The sequence below is a fragment of the Phyllostomus discolor genome, chromosome 6 (assembly GCF_004126475.2).
Source record: "Phyllostomus discolor isolate MPI-MPIP mPhyDis1 chromosome 6, mPhyDis1.pri.v3, whole genome shotgun sequence".
Classification (NCBI taxonomy): Eukaryota; Metazoa; Chordata; class Mammalia; order Chiroptera; family Phyllostomidae; genus Phyllostomus; species Phyllostomus discolor.
In genome coordinates this window covers 131,753,867-131,776,311 of record NC_040908.2, presented here as the reverse complement: position 1 = coordinate 131,776,311, position 22,445 = coordinate 131,753,867, and the positions used below count along the sequence as shown (strand labels likewise).

General features: G+C 50.8%; 1 protein-coding gene across 9 annotated transcripts in view; it reads right to left on the bottom strand.

Moving 5' to 3' along the window:
- Window positions 1-22,445, bottom strand: part of ARNTL (aryl hydrocarbon receptor nuclear translocator like) — a 109,226-nt gene that overhangs the window by 7,296 nt on the left and 79,485 nt on the right. For 5 of the 9 annotated variants that reach the window (XM_036029056.1, XM_036029059.1, XM_036029058.1 and 2 more), the window contains 10 exons: window positions 21,354-21,511; window positions 19,571-19,650; window positions 14,395-14,487; window positions 13,203-13,320; window positions 10,615-10,764; window positions 8,341-8,587; window positions 7,137-7,243; window positions 5,394-5,544; window positions 4,436-4,524; window positions 2,778-2,886 (listed from right to left, as the gene is read on the bottom strand). In XM_036029056.1, coding sequence (XP_035884949.1) covers window positions 2,778-2,886; window positions 4,436-4,524; window positions 5,394-5,544; window positions 7,137-7,243; window positions 8,341-8,587; window positions 10,615-10,764; window positions 13,203-13,320; window positions 14,395-14,487; window positions 19,571-19,650; window positions 21,354-21,511 — 1,302 coding nt within the window. Of the gene's footprint in view, window positions 1-2,777; window positions 2,887-4,435; window positions 4,525-5,393; window positions 5,545-7,136; window positions 7,244-8,340; window positions 8,588-10,614; window positions 10,765-13,202; window positions 13,323-14,394; window positions 14,488-19,570; window positions 19,651-21,353; window positions 21,512-22,445 lie in introns of those variants that run through there. The other 4 variants (XM_028514341.2, XM_036029060.1, XM_028514342.2 and 1 more) reach the window with 2 other exon arrangements.

Sequence of the window (22,445 nt, the reverse complement as noted above, 5' to 3'; positions counted from 1 at the left end):
GGCCCCTCTCAGCTGCCACATTCTCAGCATCACAGGTTTACAGAGGGAGAGACGTAGGAGTATAAACCCGCATTCGCTCTTGTCAGGCTGGAGAACCTCGGGGCAGGGAGCCACGGCCTGGCGCTGAAGCTCGAGTGTAGGGAGAGCACGGTGGCAGCTGCGTGAGCACTGGGCTCTTAGCTCCTACATGGATGAAGCAGCTTCTGGGTCCCCCAGGCATCCCCCCTTCACTGCCCAGAAGCCTTCTGGCTCCCGTACTGCACTGCCTAGTGCTATGGGCTTGTGAGTAAACAAGCTCTCTCCCCTGGATCACAAGCTTCTCAAAGGCAGGACACAACTATACACCACGCTCTCTTCGGGCGCACAGATGGCTACTAATTGCTTACTAAAAAGTGCTGAATGTCTCTCCTTTCCTTATCTCTGTGAGGCCACTATTTTCTCAGGTTCCCCATCTTGGAACTGCCTTTACAGTGTTTCTTTTTCTTTTTAAGATTTTATTTTTAAGAGAGGGGGAAAAGGCAGGGAGAAAGAGAGGGAGAGAAACATCAATTGGTTGCTTCTCACACGTCCCCAACTGGGGACCTGGCCTGCAACCCAGGCATGCGTTTCCTGACTGAGAACGGAACTGGCAGCCTTTCAGTTTGCAGGCTGGTGCTCAATCCACTGAGCCACACCAGCCAGAGCTATTTATTTATTTTTAGGGAGAGGGGAAGGGGGAAAGAGAGAGAGAGAGAAACATCGATAGGTTGCCTCTCACACACCCCCAACCGAGGACCTGGCCTGCAGCCTAGACGTGTGCCCTGACCCGGAATCGAACTGGCGACCTTTTTCTTTGTGGAACGACATCCGATCAACTGAGCCGTGCCAGTCAGGGCCATCGTTTCTTGTTTCATCTTCAATACCTAGCCCTTAAGTTACTCATTTCTGCCTTGCAGAGCATCGTCACTGCAGGATGGTACAGCTTCCTGGGCTATCAAGTCTGCTCGCCTTCACCTCTTCCTACTCCAACCCAGCTTCCGCAGTGCTTACAAACACAACGCTCTGGACACCTATTCAGCATCCCGTGGCAAATGAGGTCCCATAATTTTTTTCCAGTCTAAACTACTTAGCATCATTTCTTAGTAATATTAGAAACTGCGGCTCCTTCCTACAAGGAGACTGCCTGGTTAGGCGCCCCACTTCCTGGCCCTGAATATGCCACTCGCATGCCCACTCCACTGGGAGCCTGTCTTTTCTAGAAGGAATGCCCACCTTCCTCCCAAACCTCAGCTTCAGCCAAGTTCAAACCCTTCCTTGCTTGCTTGCCTCATCCATGTACTCTCCCTTTTTCGTATTACCATAAAGAAAACAGACTTCTCAAGATTTAGGACTCTTGAGGTCCAGGACTGCTTTACACTGTTCTCGGGCGGTCCCGAGCACTGCACAGGGTGCGCAGAGGCTGAGGACCGCCTGGCCATCACTGCGCGCTGCCCACACCTCCTTTCCCGAGTGGACTTGAAGCCTCATCCCTCATGCCTGTCGGGAGGGAACGGAACTCTCGCCAGGGCAAGAGCCCCACTGCGGCCACCTAGAAAACGAGGCCAGTTCTCTTGAGAGAACCCAGTGTTGGCCAGAAATCATCATTTCCCTGCTTTTCCTGCTGTTGCCTGGTTACCACCCTCTCCATCCCCCAACTGAAATGGACTTATAGTAAATGCTTCTTTCTCAATGACTGCCCACCCTTTTTTTAAAAGAAGTTTATTTTTAAAAAGATTTTATTTGTTCATTGTTAGACAGAGGGGAAGGGAGGAGGAAAGAGAGGGGGAGAAAGCCGTTGCATGGAAGACACATTAACTGGCCGCCTCTCGCACGCCCCCAACCAGGGACCCAGCCTACCACCCAGGCGTGTGTCCTGACTGGGAATCGAACCGACCACCCCTTGGTTCACAGGCCGGTGCTCAGCCCACTGAGCCACACTGGCCAGGGCTCGACGATTGCTCTTAAAGAGTTAGATTTAACTAACAATTTTTGAGCACTCTCTCTCTATATCAGTTTCTATTCTAGAACTTTCCTGAGTCCTCCCACAATCCTAAACAATCCTTGTGACATAGATATTGCCTCCCTTTTACAGCTTAATTCAACAGAGGCCAGGAAGTTCCGCGAATCTCCCAGGCACAGCCAAGGGGAAGCCCAGGGCTCAAGCCCAGGAACACTGCTCTCCCTTGTTGCACGTGGAAAAAGTCCTGCCGAGGGAGTTCCTGCAGGAGTGACCTGCCTGCTGTCCACCACGCGCCCTCGGCGGCTTTGTGACGGGCAGAAGCCAACACTTAAGCGACCACCCTGCAGTTCGCAGCTCGACGCCTGCAGTTCTGTACCGTTGGTGCTCAGACGCCCTCACCGGGAAACTCCCGAGACGCACACTAAAAAGTTAGGAAGCTGAGCCTCCCAGAGAGTTCCCTTTAGTTCTGGACTGTCTGGGATTGGCCTATTCATTTAAGGCAGGACTTCTCCATCTCGGTCAGCACTACTGACATTTTGGACTAGAACATTTTTTGCTGGGGATGGGGGCGGGAGGTGGTCCTGTGTATACACGCTACAACTACATCCATCCACCCACACAAGCTGTTCAGAAAGCAGCATCCTGGCCTCTGTACAGGACATTTAGTAGCAAGCTCCCACCCAATATGACAACCAAAAATGTCCCCAGACATTACAAAACATTCCCCGGGGGTGGGGGTGCAGAAAGCCCTGGGTTGAGAACCACCGGTTTAAGGGACCAACCAGAAGATGCTACTTGCCTGTGGATTTCCATGATTTCCTCAGCGATCATTCGACCTATTTTTCCTGCCCCCGCCCTGGTGCCCCCTGGAATCCCTGGAACCGTGGGCTGGGCCCTCTTCGGACCACCTACAACAAAGGAATCTGAGCGTGAGAAGGGGAAAACCGAGGGAGACATGCTTCTGTGTGCTGGGTTACAGTCAGTTCATCCCACGATCCACGGGAAGCTCAGCCTTGGCGTGGTGCCTGGAGGGGCAGAGAGCCATAGCCTGATAGGAAAACTCTCAAGTTTCCTTCCAGGTTCAGAGGCCCAAGCGGTGACTTGAAAATCTAATTCCCCTCCTGCAACCAACAGGCACTCACTGCATCCCTCTGGGCTGCACGGAGGTGAGCCGCCGCCCTGCTCTAAGGGGCTCCCAGTCTAACGCCCGACCGAGAGGAATGAGGCCGAGGAATGAGGCCGCGGCCACCCAAGTGGGTGGAGTATGACGGGTGAGTGTGAGGCGCCCAGCTCGTCTGGGGCCCGGTGCAGCTTCCTGGGAGGTTTGAACTCCCGGCTGAGAATCGGCAGAGGTGCGAGGGGGTATAAATCAGCTCGGCAGAGAGGCAAGGGGTGGGGGGGGAGCATTCCAGGCACAGCAGGGGTGCGTGCGGGGGGGGGGGGGGGGGGGGGGGGGGGGGTGCGTGTGTGTGTGGGGGGATACTGAGGCAGGGCACAACTCGGGAGACTCCAGGACATTCATTGTGAGTGACGACGAAGCAGCGGTGGCCGGTCACGGAGGGCCCTGGGGGCCACACTAACGGATGAGGACAGGATCCACAAAGGGATCTGGAACCAAAGGACTTGACACAGAAGAGGCGATGACTCGGATCTGGCGATCAGAAAGTCCAGTGCACGGAGAATTAACCAAAGCAGAGGATGGGGGGGGCGGGGGGCGCAGAGGGAGACCAGGGTTAGAATAATGCTACAATTCAGGCAGCAGACAGGAGGGTGAAGTAGCGACAGTGGTGAAGGAGAGGTTTAGGAGACAAAAGAGGCAGGGTTTTTTTTGTATGTTTGGATGTAATGGGACAGGTAGGAGTCAGGTTTCTGTCCTAACCAAGCAGAGCATCAGTTTGGATGTGCTGAGTTTCTGGAGCCTTTGGGACTCCAGGCAGCCTCTCCAGGAGGTGGCTGGAGAGGGTGGGGGTAGCAGTGGTCAGTGGGGAGAGGCGGGGGCTGAGCCATGTAAGCAGAGGTGGCCCGAGGAAGGAAGGACGGTCATGTGCAGAGAGTGGGACCAGGGCCCAGCCCTGGGAGGGGCCCTGCTGGTACAGCACACAGCCACTGCTGACAGGCACCCCCCCCCCCCCCCCCACCGCAGGAACCCGAGTCAGTCCTCAAAGCGCACTCGCATCCCAGCCCGGGGCCACACAAACGGAGGAAAAGTGCGCGAGGAGCCGGGAGTTTATTTCAGAGCTTCCAGGATCCGAGCAGCCTCGGGAGGGCAAGAACAAGTTCCCCGAGTTCCAGGCTCAACAGAGAGTGAGACAACCGCATCCTTAGTGCTTATCCCCTTGAGGCCTCCCTTGTTCCACAGGAAATGGTGGCTGGGGACCCCCAACCCTTGGGGGGGGGCGTTTGGGTCACAAGCAGCTCCTCAAGGGCAAGCCCGGTGCCCCGGCGGTGCATAGTTACCTTCTCCAGAGGGCAGCATGCTGTCCATGCTGTGGGGGGACGCTGTGAGCTGCGGGAAGGTTGGGTCCCCGCCTTCCAGGACGTTGGCTCTGTGAACATCCCAGCAATAAGGAAATATGAGTCAGGCCTGCTCAGAGCTGTGTACCTTTCACCTTGGCCAAGGTGTCCGGTGTCCACTCTGGACCTGGACAGGCCAGAAAATGAAGGGTCTGTCTGAGTGGCTCAAAGGGTCTCCTCACCGTGTCACAGCACGATGGACAGCGTCCTGCTCTTGGCCCCACTGCCTGCCTGGGCCTTCCCAGTTCACGTGGGCCAGCTGAGGTGGTAACTGCCCATTGTCACGGCCACAAGGCTGCCTCTCCTGTGGTGCGCCCAGCCCCGGCCCCTCACTCAGCTCTAACCATGGCGGGATGGGGGGGTGGTTTGGACACCATGGGGAAGGAGAGGTGGGCAGCAGGCCTGGCCAAAGTGAGGGTCTTTCCTTTCCCTGCTCTTAGCAAGTGGCCACTTTTGAGATGACCATCCAGCTGCCAGTACTCAGGCCACCAGCCTGGTGGGCATGGACAGCCCCCCTCGTCAGCCAAGGCCAGGACGAGCTGATGCCTGGTTGAGCCTTTCCCTGGTGCCACCCCTTCCCTCCATAGAGTACAGTGGGTGCCTGGGGCGCAGGGTCTGCAGGGTCTGCAGATTGCAAAGGCTGGCTGCTTTATCTGGAGGGAAACGTTGCTGTTTCCCGGAGCAAGGCCACGGGCTGGGGCCTGCACGGTGTGAGCACTGAGGCTTGTTCTTCCTTAGCAGCCCGTTTGGCTTCTGCCAGTCCTGAGGCTTCCTGGGATATTAGCAAGGTGGCAGTACATGATGTGACACTGGCTGTTGCCTGTGCCCCCTGTCCCAGGTAAAGGGTCTAGGGCATTTCGTCTGGAAGCGAAGGAGCTTCTGATATAGGAAAAACACTTACAAAACAACAGTGTTGGTTGAGACAATGTATTCTACTTCCTTGGTCCACGGGTTCATGAAACTGAACCATCGACTCCGCAGTGTGATGAAAGAACCATCTTTGATTTTGAACTTATAGCAGTTGGTTGTAATCTTTTCTCTCGTCTGTAGAACTGAAAATGCAAAGAAACCATGAACAGGTCTGCTTCCTCAGATCAGGAGACAAACTTCCCAAACCCTAAGTGCATCAGGCTCCGATGCCACTGCCCTTTAATAAGCCTCGGGAGCTGGCACTTCAGAGAACAGGTCGTTTCTGAGGGGCTGGTTCAGGGCCGGTGATTTCTTTGGGAATCCATCCTCATTCTGCCGAGTGTGTGAACCGAGGGCTCCAGGGAACGACGGGCTGCGTGGCAGGCCTCCACCAGGAGTCAGCTGGGCGTGAGCACCAGCTAAGGAGCCAGCGCTCTGCGAAGGGGCGGTGCTCTTTTCCTGTCACACAGCCCGAGGGCGGGACAGCATTTTTAGGACATCTGACTCCAGGGAAGCCACCCACGTATTCAAACCTACTCTTTTGTGCAACAGACACGTAACAAGCCTCTTTCAGGTGCCAGACCCTGGACACAGGAGACAGGGTAGGACACCTGGCCTCAGGAGAGGAACGAGAGGCAGCTGTGCGGGGGAGGAGACTGGAGCCTTGAGGGATGATCACAAGTTTGCCAAAGGGAGGGAGCGGACACGAGGCCTGTGGAGGAGTGGGGGCGGGGGGCAGTGAGATGGTCCGGTCTGTGCGGCTGCAGCACACAGCCTCTGCAGGCGAGGATGCGGGTGGGCAGTGGTGCTGAGAAGGCAGGTCAGGGCCAGGAGGTAAAGGTCTTGAATACCTATAAAAGGCATTTAGCCTTCAGTGTAAAGGCAGGTAGGTTTGTACTGACAATGCGATGTCACCAGGGTTAACTATGGAAGACGGAAGATGGACTGGGGGCAGAAGGCAGACTGTGATAGCCTGTCAGGAATCTATCACAATCATAAGGTGGGCACAAGGGCCTGAACCAGGGCAGTGGAGGTGGCAAAGGAGTCCCCTTTGGACATTCACATCTGAGGTGAATGAGCTGGTCTGGTGGACGATGAAGTAAAGGAAGGGGGTCAATATGGGGCTGTGCCATCAGTCAAGAGGCAAATACAGGCAGCAGTGCAGGATTTTATTTATTTTTAATTTATTTTTAAAGAGTTTATTTATTTATTTTTTGACAGAGGGGAAGGGAGGGAGAAAGAGTGGGAGAGAAGCATCAATGTGTGGTTGCCTCTCGTGCGCCCCCTACTGGGTACCTGGCCTGCAACCGTGATGTGCCCTGACTGGGAATTGAACCTGTGACCCTTTGGTTGGCAGGCTGGCACTCAATCCACTGAGCCACACCAGCCAGGGCAGCAGTGTTGGACTTTATGAAAAAGAATTAGAACTGTTTGGGCCATACTAAATCTTCATGGGGTCTGGATCAATCCTCTGGGTAAAAGATGCCTTCCAGAAATTAACCTGGCATGCGTACAGAAAGCTTCTGGGCAGTCAGGGCTGGGTTATCTGTAAGGGGATGAACAGGGCCTGGGAGCCTCAGCCTCCTGTCGTCACAGATATTTTGGCCTCGGCTGAGACTCCTGGGCAGGCTGACTCCCACACCATCGGGGGCAGGTTTCTTTGGAAGAGTGTGCGGACTAGTGTAGAAGCAAGGGGGCATTTTAAACTTACGATCCTTTGCACAGCCAAGCTTACCTTGCCTATGACATTCTGCGAGATGTCCTATGTCATCTTGGTGAAAATATTCATAACATGATGTGCCTAGAAGTTCTTGTGGTAAATATGCCAAAATAGCCGTTGCCCTGGAAGGAAATATTAAAAGAAAAAAAAGCCAGTCAGACAATAGCATCTCTGCAGTGGGTGACCCCTGCTACGGCCAGTGAGAATAAGGTCAAGGCTGGGTGGCTATTCAGAGGGCTTGCTCTGTGGAGATTTCATTTATTTATTTAATTTATGTAACTGACGCCAAGGCTATGAAAACGGAGGAAAGGGAAGCAAAGAGGCCTTTCAAAGGGGCTGTTGTAACAAGAAATCAAATTTTAGGAGGTTTAGAAATGGTAACTATATTAGTGAGATAGAAATGTGGTTGGAACCTAAGCCCTGGGGCAGAATTTCTCCAAGTTACCGCCTGCTTTTATCAGGAGAACCAAACACCAGAAGCTCCAGCAGCAGGAGCCACAAGGGCCTTGGAAAACGGCCGTCTCCTTTCCCAGCATTTAGTGACTTTCAAGCAGCCAGAAAAATGACTAGCCTGTGTGTATGCTTAAAGGGCTGCGAGAGCAGTGGGGAGCCTGGGATCCCTGGGTCTACCGCCAGTCAGTGCGAACCTCGCGGGAAGCCAGGCCTCAGGTGGGGCCTCGGTTCCTCAGCCATGAAAGGCGAGACTGGATTGGATCAGTGCTGTCCAGCAGGACTCTCTGTGATGATGGCAATGTCCTGTATCTGTGCCATTAGCCTCGCGTGGCTGCTGAGTACTTGAAATGTGGCTGGTGAGCCTGAGGAATTTCACTGTTCATTTTATTTAATTTTAATTAATTAGATTAAAGCTTGAATAGTCATATGAGATTACTGATTGCCTGAGGCCCACACGCTCTGGGTTCCAGAGCCCAGTCACAGGAGTGGTCCTCGAACAGTCCATGGGTGCTATGCCTGCTGTTTCTCTTTTGGCTACAGATACCAAACCACACTACTAAGTGCATGTGGCTTTCTACATGACAAGGAATGAGAGAGAAAAATCTCTGTTTATGATGATATTCTGATGATAAGTCTCATTTTTTAGCAGAGATCTCCACCACTTCCTTCTCTCTGTTTATTCTCAGGAAAGACAGCAGATTGTCTCGGCTTTGCTCAGGGTTGAAAATCTTCCACTATTGTTCAAGAGCAGCGTGCAGACACTTACCTCTGGTCTACAAAGACGAACTTCCCATCTATGGCGTGCCGAGAAACATACTCCATAGATTTCACCCTGATCTCCCCATTCACCGGCTGTGGCACCACGTGAGAATGCAGCCGTCCTATCGCAACGAGGCAGCTGAGGTTACACCCCTCGTTGTCCGGTTCATTGTCTTCATCCAGCCCCATCTTTGTGGGTGGCCAGCTTTTCAAATAGCCTGTGCTGTGGATTGTGCAGAAGCTTTTTCGATCTGCTGGAAAGCAAAGTCCGTGGTGAGTGTCAATGTGGCTTTGGGGTAAGGAGGCATGGGCAGCCTATGCTGGGCGGGAATGTCGGGAGGAAGTCAAATAGTTAAAAACAAGGCCTTACTCTCCAAAACTGAGCATCCAATGAGAAAGGAAGACTGAAAAATAACTACCATCCAGTGTTTCACGTGCTTAGTAGAGCTGGTTAAACCACGGGAGGAGCATGTAGGTCTGCCTGGGGAAAGGCAGGTGGCCCGGAAGAACCCAGTGGGGTGTGGAGAAGGAGGGACGAACACTGGCTGTGGGACTAGGATGTGCAAAGGCACAGAAGTGTGTCCTGTACCAGAACAGCAGAGGGCTCTGTCTGGCCAAAGCGGAAAGGGGTGGGGGGGGGGGCTGAGGGTAGAGTCGGAAAGGCAGGCTTGGGGCAAACTATAGGGGCCTTGGATTCTTTGCTAACAATTGTGTTAGTCTTTTCTGACAGGAAATGGAGAGCTTCCAAAGGTATCTGAGTGGGGAAACAGCAAAATCAAACCAGGGTCTGGATGCTCAGAAGCAGAGGGACAGGTAAACCGGAAGAGAGGAAAAACCAGAAGAACGGTCACACAGCCAGTGACACTGAGGCCTGCGCTCTGGCCGTGCTGGGAGGAGGAAGCAGGAGAGGACTCAGGAGAAGCTTCTGAGAATTCCTGGGAGTTGGTGTGGATATCCAAAAATTTGGCATGAAAGAAAGCAAATGAAGACAACTCCAAATTTTTTGGATTGAGTGGTTGCTGGAGTAAGTCACTGACTCAGGGAAGAGAGTTAGGCATCAGAGAGGAAGGTTTCACTTGGGGGCCCTGGAAGTGTGGAGCACCTTCGGGTTTCAACAGTAAAGCAATCCTTTTACAAACACTGGGTCTGTGCTAATTGTTGGGAGCTCTGGAAAACAAATCATGTTAAGGATTAACTTTTCTTCAAGAGCAGTAGGAACTATCCAAGGGTCTCAAATAGGGAACTGATAAAAAGATAAGCGTTTAAAAAGATCATTCCGGCTGCTGTGTGGAGAGATGGCAAATGTGAGGAGCATTTGCCTACTTTGCAAAGACTGGGGGAGAGCTGAGCATAGCCGTGGTCCAATGATAGTGATAAACATGGAGGTGGATAAACACATAACTTCTGTGGCAAGATTTCACGACTGGGGGTGGGGGGTGAAGCGGGGTGAGGGTGCCTCACAGACTTCTAGTATGTGCAATTCAATGGGTGTCGGATTACGTTTTGGTTTGTTATTTGTTTCTGCTGCCATTTACTTATAGCAAAGAGAAGATCAGGTGGTTGCTTTTACATTTACCATGTTTGAGATGCCCTTGAGATATCTAAGTGGGTAGATTTAATAAGCAGTTAATTTATGGGTCTGGAATTCAAAAGGGCTAGAAATATAAACTTGGATGTTACTGAAATATAAATGGCGTTGAAAGCTAAAGGAGTACACGGTGCCACCTATGGAGGGAGAGGAGATAGAAAAAGAGAAGGCAGCCCGGGACAGAAGAGGGGCCAGTGAAAGGAACCAGGAAGAGAGCCCGGAGCAACCGAAGATGGGAGAGATGAGGAGTATGCAGTTTCCCAGAATTCTAGAGAAGAGGAAGATGGAAGGAAAAATGAAAAGTGACCATTGCATTTAGCACAGAGGTCATTGGTGAATTTAGCAAAAGTAATTTTGATGGATTGGTGGGTTGCTCAGGAGACAGAACAGTGGATGGTAGTGTTCTTTCCCGACCAATCACAGACAATTTAAAGAGAGGAAGCCTTCCCACAAATCTCGGTCATCATGGCAACACATCAGGCTTCCCAACATTCCCTGCTCCCGACTGCCCTACGTTGTCAGTGGGGGTGGGGGGGGAATCGGGTGGATTGGCAGGTAGCGGGGTCCTGGCTGCGGTTCCGGAAGCTGCCGCTCTGGCCAGCTGGCACACACTGGCCAACACCCTGCTGAGGGCGCCAGTGCAGCAGGCAAGCCTCCCTGTAATGTGCTTTTACAGATCTGTGAAATGGTTACCTTTTTTCTTTGAGCAGGTGGAGGGGAAATCCTTGTCTTCAACCTTTACTGAAGGCCTGTTACACTTCATCCTACAGAAGAAAGAACGTCGTGCTCCAGAACATAACCGAGATGGCCCAGGGGTTATATCTGTTTTAACTGGAAGTCCAGCTGCAAATCAATACACAAAATGTGATAAACTGAGGGTAACGTCTGTCGGGTCGGGGAGTGTGACCTTGAAGAGAGCCTCTTCTTTCCTAACAATGACGTGAGAATAACATTTCTCCTCAGTCTAGGCCTTAAAGGACACAGCAGGGAGAGGTGTGTTGCCTGGATGAGTTTCCAGATCACAGAGAATGAAGCCACTGGGAGAGTGGCCTGCGTGCCCCGAGGGACAGAAGGAAATAAGCTCAGGGCTCCTGTGCAGCGGAGTTCATGGCTGAGAAGGGGAAATGGAAGTTCACCACGAAAAAAGTAAAAGCAACGTGGGGCGATGTGTGATTCGTGCCAAACAAACGGCAGAAACCACCTGTGTTTTCCAGAGGAGGAAGGACTTGGGCGGGGCCTGGAAGGACAACGAGCAGGCTGTAGATACCGAAATGGAAAGGATGGAGCAGAACACCCTTAAGCTCTCAGCCCAGGCCCTGGGCCGCATTTTGGGTCTGTGCTGTCCAGTTCAGGAGCCACTCACTACAGGCAGCCGCTGGACGCCTGAAATGCAGTTATTCTGACTGGAGTGCACGGTGTGAACACTCACAGGATTCCAAAGACTTAGTACGAGAAAAAGTAAAAGATTTCATTCTGGATTTATTCGGTTAAATAAAATATAGTACCAAAATTAGTTTTACGCTTATTTTTACTGTTCTTAATGTGGCTACCAGAGATTTTAAATTGCAAACGTGGCTCCTGTTTGAGGTTGGCATTATGTCTACACTGGACTGTGCTGGTGGAACCAACTGAATCGGCGTCCATGGAGGACGAGCACTGGCCGTGACCCTGATGGACACACCAGCAGCTTGTCACAGTAGCGCACGTCTGGGGGCACACCCCACTGCCCACCCGACGGCAACTGTCAGGGCACAGGCTGTTGTCCAGGGCTCCTCCTGGGCCTCCCCCTGCAGCCTGCCTCCCACGCTGCCACCTCAGGGGTCTTGCCCAGAGTGCCAATCTGGGCCTGTCCCACCTGGCTCAGAGCCCTCACTGTGTCTCCATGGACAAAAAGGTCTCCATATTCCAGCTGCCCCCTCCCCTGCATGTTTTGTTCCAATAGCACCAAACAGGCCACATGGCGGGGGCCACTCTGCAGCGACCACACCTGTGCTCCCACCCACAGATCATTTCCTCAGCTGGTTTCCTCTCTTCCTCACCTGGCAAACATCAATGCATCTTTTCAAACCCACCTCGGCTGTTGCCTACTTGGTGAGGCCTCTCCCTGTGCCCCCATGAGAATGAATCATTCGTTCTCTATGGCTGCACCTATTATGCAGGGAGCTGTCTGTCTCCTGGTCTCCAGGGCTACACGCTAAGGGCTTTACAGGTAGGGACCAACCACCATTTATCTTTTTCTCCTTAGGTCACTAACTGTTGCAAGGGCCAGACTATAACGGACAACAAGTACCAGGAACTGCATTGTACTTTTAGGAAGAAGAGTGCCTTAATGACAAGCATGGTTTAAAGGAGATTCCTTTGCTGGTATTTCCCTCCAGGAATTACAATGGGAGCTTGGAAGCAGGAAACTAGTTAGGCCACATCTGCACTGGGCCAAGGTGAATACCAACCTTGACATTGTGCTTAGATGTGCCAGGAACTGTCCCACATGCATTATGTATATTAACATGTTTAATCCTCACAATAACCCAATGGAATAGCTACTATTTTGCACATAGGAAAGCTCAGGCACATAGTGGTTAAGTAACTTGCTTAAGGTCACACAGCTGGTCACTGGTGAGGTCAGGAAGTGAGCCCAGCAATCTGACTCCAGAGCCCACACTCCTAACTGTTGTAGTGCACGGCCTCCCGAGGGACTAAAGGAGAAGAGACCGACAGGGGCCGCATGCAGGAGGCCCAGGAGAGGGTCAGGACAGGAAGCTAGGAGAGTGAGAACAGTGCGTCCACTGCTTCAAGAAGGAGGTCAGGAAGGGAAGCTGATACAATGAGGAACCACTTCTGTCAAAGAAACATCATCTCTATATTTTAAGTTTTCTAACTTTTGTGAGGCTGCAAGTGTGCACCCCAGATAAACAGAGATTATTTCTTTTTCGGGGAAAACAAATCAAACTTGTGTGAGCCCTTTAAACTTAGGAGCATACAACAGGGGATTTTCTGGTTCTGAAAAAAAATGACTAAAAATCGGAAAGAATCAAAGTAGCTGTTTTCCTTCTCAATGAATTTGGACATTGAGGTCTTTTTTCTCTGTGTAAAACAAAACAAAGACAAAGACAAAAGAATGTACACGATTCCACTTAGCCAAAGACAGCACCTGTGGCCCCGGTAAAGGGCAGAGAGGGAGGGACCCAGAGGCTGAGACCGCGGTGCACGGTCTGCGGTCTTCGCTCTGCGCTCAGGTCTGAGCGGGGTCCCGAGGAAGCAGCAGCCTTCTCTGTACTCACTTTTTGCATCTATGAGTCGCTCTCGGGGTGCTGTGTCGGACGAGGAGAGCTGCTCCTTGACTTTGGCAATGTCTTTAGGATGCAGGTAGTCAAACAAGCTCTGACCAATCAGATCATTCTATGGGGATAAACCGTCAAAAATGACAAGTCAACAGCATGCAGAACATAAATCATCTAAGTGCTTTGCCTATATTTTGTCTTTTAAGTGTGACAACTGCAAACACTCCATATATGCACATGTACACACATGCAATCACTTCGCCTAGATATGGACACAATGAACGAGGCATCGGGAGTTCGCTTGTGATAGCACACGAGGGAAGGGGCTCGATTAAATAAACAGTTCACGCTCCCCAGAGGCGAGGATCTTTCGGCTCTAGGTGTGCCTTTCCAATTCCGATGCCCGCGGAGTCCCTTCCAAGACTCCGAGGGGGGCGGACTGTCGGCAAGGGCTCTGTTTTGAGCCCCTTTAAGCCTCCATACCCTATCCTGTTAGCAGAGACAATAAACACTTCCTCTATAACTTTCTTATAAGACTAGATGAATAAAACACTCGGAAAACATTACATTTACATGAATTCTAATGCACACAGGTGTTATTTTGACTCTAATTCCTCTGTCTTATACAGTGTTCATGCAACCACCAGCATGCAATGAGTGAAGGAATGAATGAGGGGATGGACACAGAATAAAAACTCTAGGGACACAACAGGTGAAAAGCTGTGCTCTGGAAGCTTTCGTAAATGTTTATCTTATTTGATCCTAATGACATTCATAGGAGGCATGGACCATTACAATCGGTTTATAGAGGACGTTGAAGTTCCACAGAGCTAGTAGTCACTGCAAACACAGCATCACGGTGGCGCCCCACCTCTCCTGTTCTCTGGCACTGCAATACCTGCCTACCTTTCTCCCCACCCCTACCCCATAGTTGTAGGGGATGGATTTTGCAGCCATAAAAAAGTTAAAAAGCTGCTGCTGAGATCAGAGCCGAACCTTTCCAATGGCAGAAACATGGAGCACACATGTATTAAAAGATTTTTCTAAGTTTATTTCCCTGTTAACACGTAGAGAATTCTCTGGAGGAGGGACTGGTGGGAGACAACAGACGCACTGCACGCGTGACTGGGGCACGTGACTGCTCTGACAGGGGGTGGCCTCTGCGTGGCTGCGCCACCGGCGGGAGCAATACCTGGCTGTAGTTGAGGATCTTGAAGACAGACTCTGAGACAAAGAGTATCTTCCCTCGGTCACATCCTACGACAAACAAAAATCCATCTGCTGCCTAATCAGGAGAAATGGATAATCAATTTATCACACTTCAAGGAACATGACTGCAATCACTCTGATAGCAAACAAGGGCTGGGGTTCTAAGTACCCAAAGCACAGGACTGCTCTCTCGGCGGTTTCATGGGCGTCCTGAGAACAGGGAGCTTACAACAGATGCCGTATGAGAAAAGTAAGATTCTGCCCAAGGCAGATCTATGTACCTATATCTATGATCTGCTAACTACAGGGGAAAGTCCAATTATGTAAATTTTATTTCAGAGCAGAATTTAGCTTAAGACATTTCTTTTGCACTGAAGTCCAGAGAAGTCTTATTTTATTGCTCTGATTGAACAACTCTATGTACAATCCTAGCATCTGAGATGAGAAGAAAACTGTAAGGTCAGAATCCCCTCTCCAACACCTCAGCCACCATCTTGAACACCTCCATTTTCAGGGAGCACTAGAACAGTGGTTCTCAGCATTTGGAGCAGTGGTATTTTTTTTTTAAAGATTTTATTTATTTATTTTTAGACAGAGGGGAAGGGAGGGAGAAAGAGAGGGAGAGAAACATCAATGTCTCTTGTTTGCCTCCTGCTGGGGACCTGGCCTGCAACCTAGGCATGTGCCCTGACTGGGAATTGAACCAGTGACCCCTTGGTTCCCAGGCCAGCACTCAATCTACTGAGCCACACCAGCCAGGGCTGGAGCAGTGTTTTTTTGTTTTGTTTTGTTTTATGCTGACCATCTGGGTAGGGCTGGATCACTGGTATTGTTTTACCCCCCACTTTTGCCCCACAGTGATTCTAATGTACTCAGGGTAGAAAGCTACTACTTCCAAATATTATCCTTTAACCCAGGGCAAAGCTGTTCCTAAGTGAGGTAAGAAAAGAAAAACAAAAATTTCCCCTTAGATTCTTCTTACCTCCTCTTCCCTTTATTTTTTATTATTATTTTTAAGATTTTATTTATTTACTTTTAGAGAGGGGAAGGGAGGGAGAAAGAAAGGGAGAGAAATATCAGTGTGTGGTTGCCTCTCACACGCCCCCTACTGGGGACCTGGCCTGCAACCCAGGCATGTGCCCTGACTGGGAATCGAACCAGCGACCCTTTGGTTCGCAGGCAGGTGCTCAATCCACCGAGCCACCCAGCCAGGGCACTCTTTACTTTAAATACAAATAAAAATCTAACGTGCCAAACAAAGACAGATGTAGAGACAGAACAGTGTTTGTTAGCGAGACTGAGCAGATAACTGCCAAAGCTCTAGTATTTGTTTCCATGTATGTGATTCCTGGCCACAGCTTTTCAGATGGACAACTACTCGACCCCTGCTGGGGGAGTCCTAGTGACTGGGAACCTCCCTCCAGTCTGCCATGCACTCACTCTTTCCTCAGCTCCTGCAGTTCCAATACATAGTGGGGCACTATCTTGCTTTGTTCACTAGTGCTGTCTGCTCTTTGGAAAAGCAGAGAAACTCCATTCTCTTTTCCACAGAAAGACCCTTGGGATATAATTTAATTCAAAGAACTAGGACATGAATTCACGTGCCAGAAGGTTAAGGAATGGTGCATGCACCTGTGCTGGGGTAAAAGGCGTGAGAGAAGCTGGTGGGCTACCCGGCGAGGCGGGGGCTAGGAGCAAACCCTTCCTAAGTTAGGCCTCGAAGCTGGTCCAGGGGCACGAATGACAGTGAGGGGGAAGCGACTTTCTAAGCACCATCTGCTGGAAGCCTCATTCTGTCAGAAACGAGGGTATTAATAACTTCCTCATTTGCCTTGCAGACAATCTTCTATCCCACAAGAGAAGTATTTTGAGGCCTTTCATTGATGAAGTGGTGAGGTAGGAAAGTTCCTGGGAAGAAGGTGACTGTGACACCCTGACATCTGGGCACAGACAGGCCTGAACAGACGACACGAGCCAAGTAGAGTTGAACCCAGCCAGGGTCTCCCAAGGCCAGTGAGCACAGTCAGTGCAGGGCAGGCCCAGGCGCTCGGACCTGCTTCACTGGGCAGATGGACGCCATCAGGGCAAGCGGCAGGGGCCGCGGGAACAACTAGAGAGCAGAGGAGTGCGGACACCAGAGCACTAGGGGGCACCGGAAAACCAGGGCCTGGCTAGCTCTTGGGGAGGACGGTGTTTGTAAATAATCCAGAGTCTGGGCGGTCTGCCTGCTTTTCAAACTACGGGGAAGTGGAGTATCTAGACACCACACGCCAATCGGGTGGACTGCGCCTGACACACTGTTCACTAAAGATCTTCTAACGGCACTGAGTAAAGCTCGCAATCAGTCAGATTTGCATTGGTGAAGAGGGAGAAGCACAGTTCCTGCTGCCAATCTGTTCGGCCCTTGCCTGCTGTTGAGGCAAATTCCTGGGAACTGGGTACCCAGAACCAGCAAGGGATTGGGCAGGACTTCACAACCCCTGCAGCGAGCCGGAGAAGGAAGAAAAGGGTCTTCAGGGAAGACGGACCACCCTGGTGGTATGTGAAACAAGAGCAGGGAAGGTGAGTCTCAGATGGAGTGTTTAGCCTGAACAGCACTGAAATCCTTGTTATATACCCTACTGAGTGTGAGTGTGTTATAGGGAATTAGTTAGAAAAGCAGCAACAAGAAAATTACTAAACACCTGTCACTATAAAAGGCTCTTCATATATTTATATATATAAAACGATTTATAAACATTTTTTTCTTAAAAACATCAAATTACCAGTACCAGTGTGGCAATCCAGACCAGCTACATAATTTACAGGTTCTGCACAAAATGAAAATCCAGGGGCTCTTACATGAAAAATTGTGATTTTCAAGGTGGTGACAGCAGAGCATTAGAACCAAGCACTGGGCCCTGTGTGAATGCACAGGTCACAGGCCCCTGACACTGGGCCTGCTGGTTTCTCTAGGGACGCAGCAGACACAGCTTACAGCTGCAGCTGCTGAGAGCAAGGACATCTGTTAGGAAGGGGCTGGAGAGGTGAGGGCAGAGGTAGGTCCGAATAACTGTGCCCCAAGAGTGGCAACCAACAGGTCATCACTAATTTGCTAGGAAGCCTTGGCCCCACCCTAACATGCTGAGCAGTGAACATGCTAGGAACATGCTAGGATGTTCCTAGAATAGTGCCACGCTTATACAGTAAGTACTAAAAAATGTTTGCTGAATTAGGGAATGAACAAAAATGAAAGACACAGAAGGTATGCCTAGCAGATCTACAAGTCACGTGAAGTCTCAAGGGATTGCTAATGACAAGCTAGAATGTGGGACCATCCAAGGAATATGTTTTGGCAGAGATAAAAGAAGTGAAAAAAAATGAACTGCATCTATCCAAGCTGGCAAAGACCTGGCCTAACAGTAAGTCACGTAGAAGTGCGTTGGGGAGGGGCAGTACTACAGCTGCCCAAAAGGTGGCACCAAGGTGGCTTCTGTGGCAAGGGAGGGGCCAAGCAGACCACAGGTGAAGTTCTGTTTGGGGCTATGAGAGCCACTTCTGGGGGGAAATCCAGCAAACGGATGTGGCTCTGGAAAGTGTGTGTGGCAAACGCTGCCGGGGCCAGGCTGGAACCCCATCTCCCTCTTGCTTGCCTGCATCTGCTACAGAAGCTGGGAAATATAAGCCCGGCTCTGCCACCTGCCCTGCGTGGGGGGAGACCAGGCGAGTCTTCTCCACAAGCGGATGTCTACTGCTGGGCTTCCAGGAAGCGGGTGCATCCTTTCCTGATGGAAAGGACCACTGGCCTGGAGCGGCCCTGCCCTATCTTCCCTGGCACAGACATCTCGCTACACCAAGGAAGCGGCTGCACCGCTAGCCCAGCATGGTTGTGTGCGAAGACCAAAAGCCTGGCTCCTGCTGACCTCACTGGGGCACTGCACTGACCCGTCACTGCCGACCCCAGGACCAGCCATACTTGAGAAACAAACCTCGATTTATCACAACATTATCAACTATGTTTCCTGTGCTATGCTTTACATCCGCATGACTATTTTGTAAGTAGCTATCAATGGTCCAGTGCCAGCTGGGCACTGGAAATATCAGGGAGGACACTTAGTAAAGTATATGATTGGCTGACCACTATGCCATACACTTGAAACTAATACAAAATAATACTTCGTGTAAACTAATTAAAATTTTTTAAATTAAAAAATGAAAAATAAAAAAAATCCTATTGCTCATCATGTCTTCTGTTTCTTGCAGTGGAAAGCTTTCCAATTAATACAGCAGGTCATGAGGAGAGGGGCAGAAAGCACTGGAGTGAGCAGACGGGCCCGCAGGAGGGGGAGGGGAGCGGGGCTGGGATGGGACGGTGCCGGGACGCAGGTCCACGCGGACGCCAACGAATGCCCGCTCTGCGGACGGACATCTGCTCACAGAAGGGAGCCGAGATTCTGGAGGGGCCTTAGCCAGCAAGTCAACCAGGCTGTGGGGGGCCTTCCAGTTACGCTTTTCTGTTTTTCTTTTTACAGTTCTTGCAAGAGGACATGTTTCTGAATTCCATTTCTTTCCCTTCAGTTGGATCTCACTCCGCCCGGGACGTGCCTTGGAGCCCTGCGCAGACCCAGCCCGGCGAGGCTGCGCTGCACGGGCGGCCCCCAGCGGCCTCTCTGTGGAGGCAGCAAGAGGAAGGAATGAAGAGCTGCAGTCAACCGGGTGAAAGCACCACCTCTTCCATTTATTCTCCTCGCTGGATCATGAAGTCCCTGGAAGTTTTGTTATTTTGAAGGGAGTTTGGTATAAAGATTCTCAGTGGGTGTTTCTGTGCTAGTGGTTAAGTGAGAATCAGAGAAATTCTCAGTTGTTCTCAGTTTCAGTCCCTTTCTAAAACCTTCCTGCAGGAGTGTGATTCTTAACTACTGCCTGTTTTTAACAAGATCCTGCCTTTTCTGATTTAAAATCACAGGAGCACAGACCTCTAATTTTTGCTGACGCAAGGGCAGAAGAGGAGGAAGAAGGTCTCGGGAAGGAATGCGAGGCCTGTCCAAACAGTAAGATAAAGAGGAAGTGGGCCTAAGAGAAGTTCAGCGTTGAGACATCAGATTCCCACATGCCGGTATCGAACTCTGACATTTGTGAAAATAAATATTGTGTAAAACAATCCCGTAATTGCAACATACCCTGAGAATGAGGTGTTTCAATTCATCATCTGACAGAAAGGTTGGTTTGTAGTTTGCTTCTGTGTATGGATTGGTGGCACCTTGGGGGGAAAAAGAGAAAGAGTTGGCTCCCTTTATATTTGGATGTTGCCTCAGCCCACTCCACTGCCTCACCCCTTCCAGCCCAGCCCCCACGACCGGGGCCTGGCACTTTGCCTTCTTTTTCCTTAACTGAGACAAGGTGAGACCTGGTTCTGAACAGAATCCTGTAATGCCTGAGAGAATTCCACTGAAAAGGGAACACTGTTGCCCCCAGGAGACTTCACGGGCCTGCCTGTGTCACTATGGGAGACACCGAGAGCAAACAGAAGGAAGTTACACATGTGCCTTGAAGAGAGAGGGCTCCTCTAGATGCAAAGCAGAGAGGCCAGCAGTCCCTGAGATCGTCACCGTACATGTCCTTGGGCAATCACCCACTCTGCCAGGCCCTGAGTAAACGCGCCGCAGGAGGCATTCAGCGTGAGTTCCCCTTCATCAGTGGTGAGGTAAATGAGCCCGGCAACCCAGAGAATTGCATTGCTTCAGAAAATGCAACTCTAGCTCCTGGGACTGAAATGGAGCAAGACTGCAAGACCTCTGTTTAAACGGCTGTCAACCCGGCATCGTTCAGAGGCACACTAACTTATTAGAGAAAAATGCCAGCAGTAGACAACTTGGAATCTGCAGAATGGTTAGGAGAAGAGTGAAGAAATAACATGAAACGGGTTCATAACAGTCCAAAGTGCCACGGGGAAGGAGGTGAACAGAACGCGTCTGTGACTTTCAGAGCAACTGGCAAGTCACAGATGACGGGTTTGCACCCCTGCTGTTTGTGACAACGCAAGGCCTGCCACTCTTGTCCTTCCAGTGTAATGGAAATTGTCTTACAGTAATTCAGTCTTACTGTTTTAGCTAACATGAATTTTTAAATGCCTTCTCCAAGCAGAGGATACGACAATTATATTTTTGAATAGTGATCAAAAGTCAGACAAAACCAGCTACTTCTTATTTCTGGTGGCTTTGTGGAAATAACAAGATGCAACTCTCTTACCACACAGCTCAGAGATCTGACTGAGCACCCACTTTCCAACTCCCTCAAATAGTTCAAGACGAGCTATGGAAAATTCCAGGAACAGCAATCACTAGAATGCCTGATATGTCTCAGATTTCTCTTGTGGTTGGGATAAGTCACTTCCACATCTCCGCCTCGGTTTTCTCAACCGTGGCACACTCAGAAGAAAAACACCGCCTCCCTCACAGGGCCCCCGCCAGCTTGGGGAAATTCCAGGAGGACTCCTGTCGGTGTTCCTTCCTGACCACAAGGAGGCAGCGAGGAGCGCAGACCAGCGATGCCTCTTCCACGGAGCCAGGTCGGGTCTTCCTCTTAGCCACTGACACCAACCTGGTCTGGAGCAATGTGCCTGCATTTCTGATGTTTATCACTGCGAGGGTGGGGTCTGGGCCCACACGTCTGAAAGACGGGACATCAGCGGCGTCCTCTCTGGTAAGCACGTGGTCTGATTACACGCACACGGCCTCTACCCTCTGAGGGCACAGGGCTGCAAAACTGCGTCTTGACGCTCACATAAGCTCAATAATCACTTTATTTGGCATTGACTCTATTGCTGAAAATTACAGGCGTATTACTCAAGGCCACACATTTGCAAGTCATAAACAATGCCCTTAGGGACTTAGGAACATGCTAGGCAAGGGTGACACGTTTGTGAGCAAGGGTGTGAAGGGACAGTAACACCTGGGATCTCACCTCGTAGTGTTTTCATGTGCTGGACGGCCATCCGGAGCACGGTAAGTTTGTCCAGTTTCCGGGACATAGCGTTGCACGTTGGTACCAAGGAAGCCAATTCATCAATAAAACTGTTCATTTTGTCCCGACGCCTTTTTTCAATTTGACTGTGAGCTTCCCTGAACAACAATATGAAAAATAAATTCCATGAAATGTAACCCAGCACCAAGGAAACAATGGCAAAAATAAGTTACACCTGTTCTCAATAGTCATCTGAAGAGGCAAATCTAGAATTTGCAGATTATTCTAAACTAGACTTTTCTATTAAAGTCACCCAAACAGTGGCTTCACTGCCAGGTCAGTATTAGTTAGTTACTTTTTAAACTTTTTTTTAAGGCTTACCTCAGCCTTAAAATTAAGGAGAAATGTTACAAAAACTGTCTTTTCAGAGAACTGTATTGTTAACTTCTCATTTCTTTTCCTCTCAGCCTCCGTAAAGCTGAATTTTAAGGTGGGGGCAGAAGACAAAAGGGAGGTGGAGGTTTTAAAGAGCAAAACATCTGGAACAGTCCCGTGGTCCCCCGTGAGCTGTCTCTGAGCTCTGCGAGGAGCCTGCTGTGTGGCCTGCAGGAGACGCACTGACTGAGTCGCCAGGTAGCCACCGGTGCCATCCTTGGCTCAGACACGACCCCACATGGACACAGCAGGTGCGACACCTGCCCCCGGAACTTCCTCCAAAGACCATCATGTTCCTGCCTGCCGGGAGCTGCTGCCCACTGAGGCAGCCTGCCGGTTCCACCAGCACGCACTCTTCCTGACTGGTTTGCACCTGCCATTTGTGACTGTCCCCCTGAAGAGGTGCATCCACAGGGGAAATATAGTTTGCTGCCGCTGCCATAGCAACAGAACCCTGAAAGCCTCTGCCAAGGCAGGTCTGCCAGAGGAAAGCTAAAGCCTCAGGTCAGCCAAAGCCTGCAGCCCTTCGGTCTGTGTCCTGACACAGCCCCACAGCAGGAGGGCTGAGGACCCACGTGGGAAGGGGTTGGCAAGGGTGGTTGAGGAAGGAAGGATCAAGTTAGAGAATCTGCTCAACGGAGCAGGGCATCCCTCCTG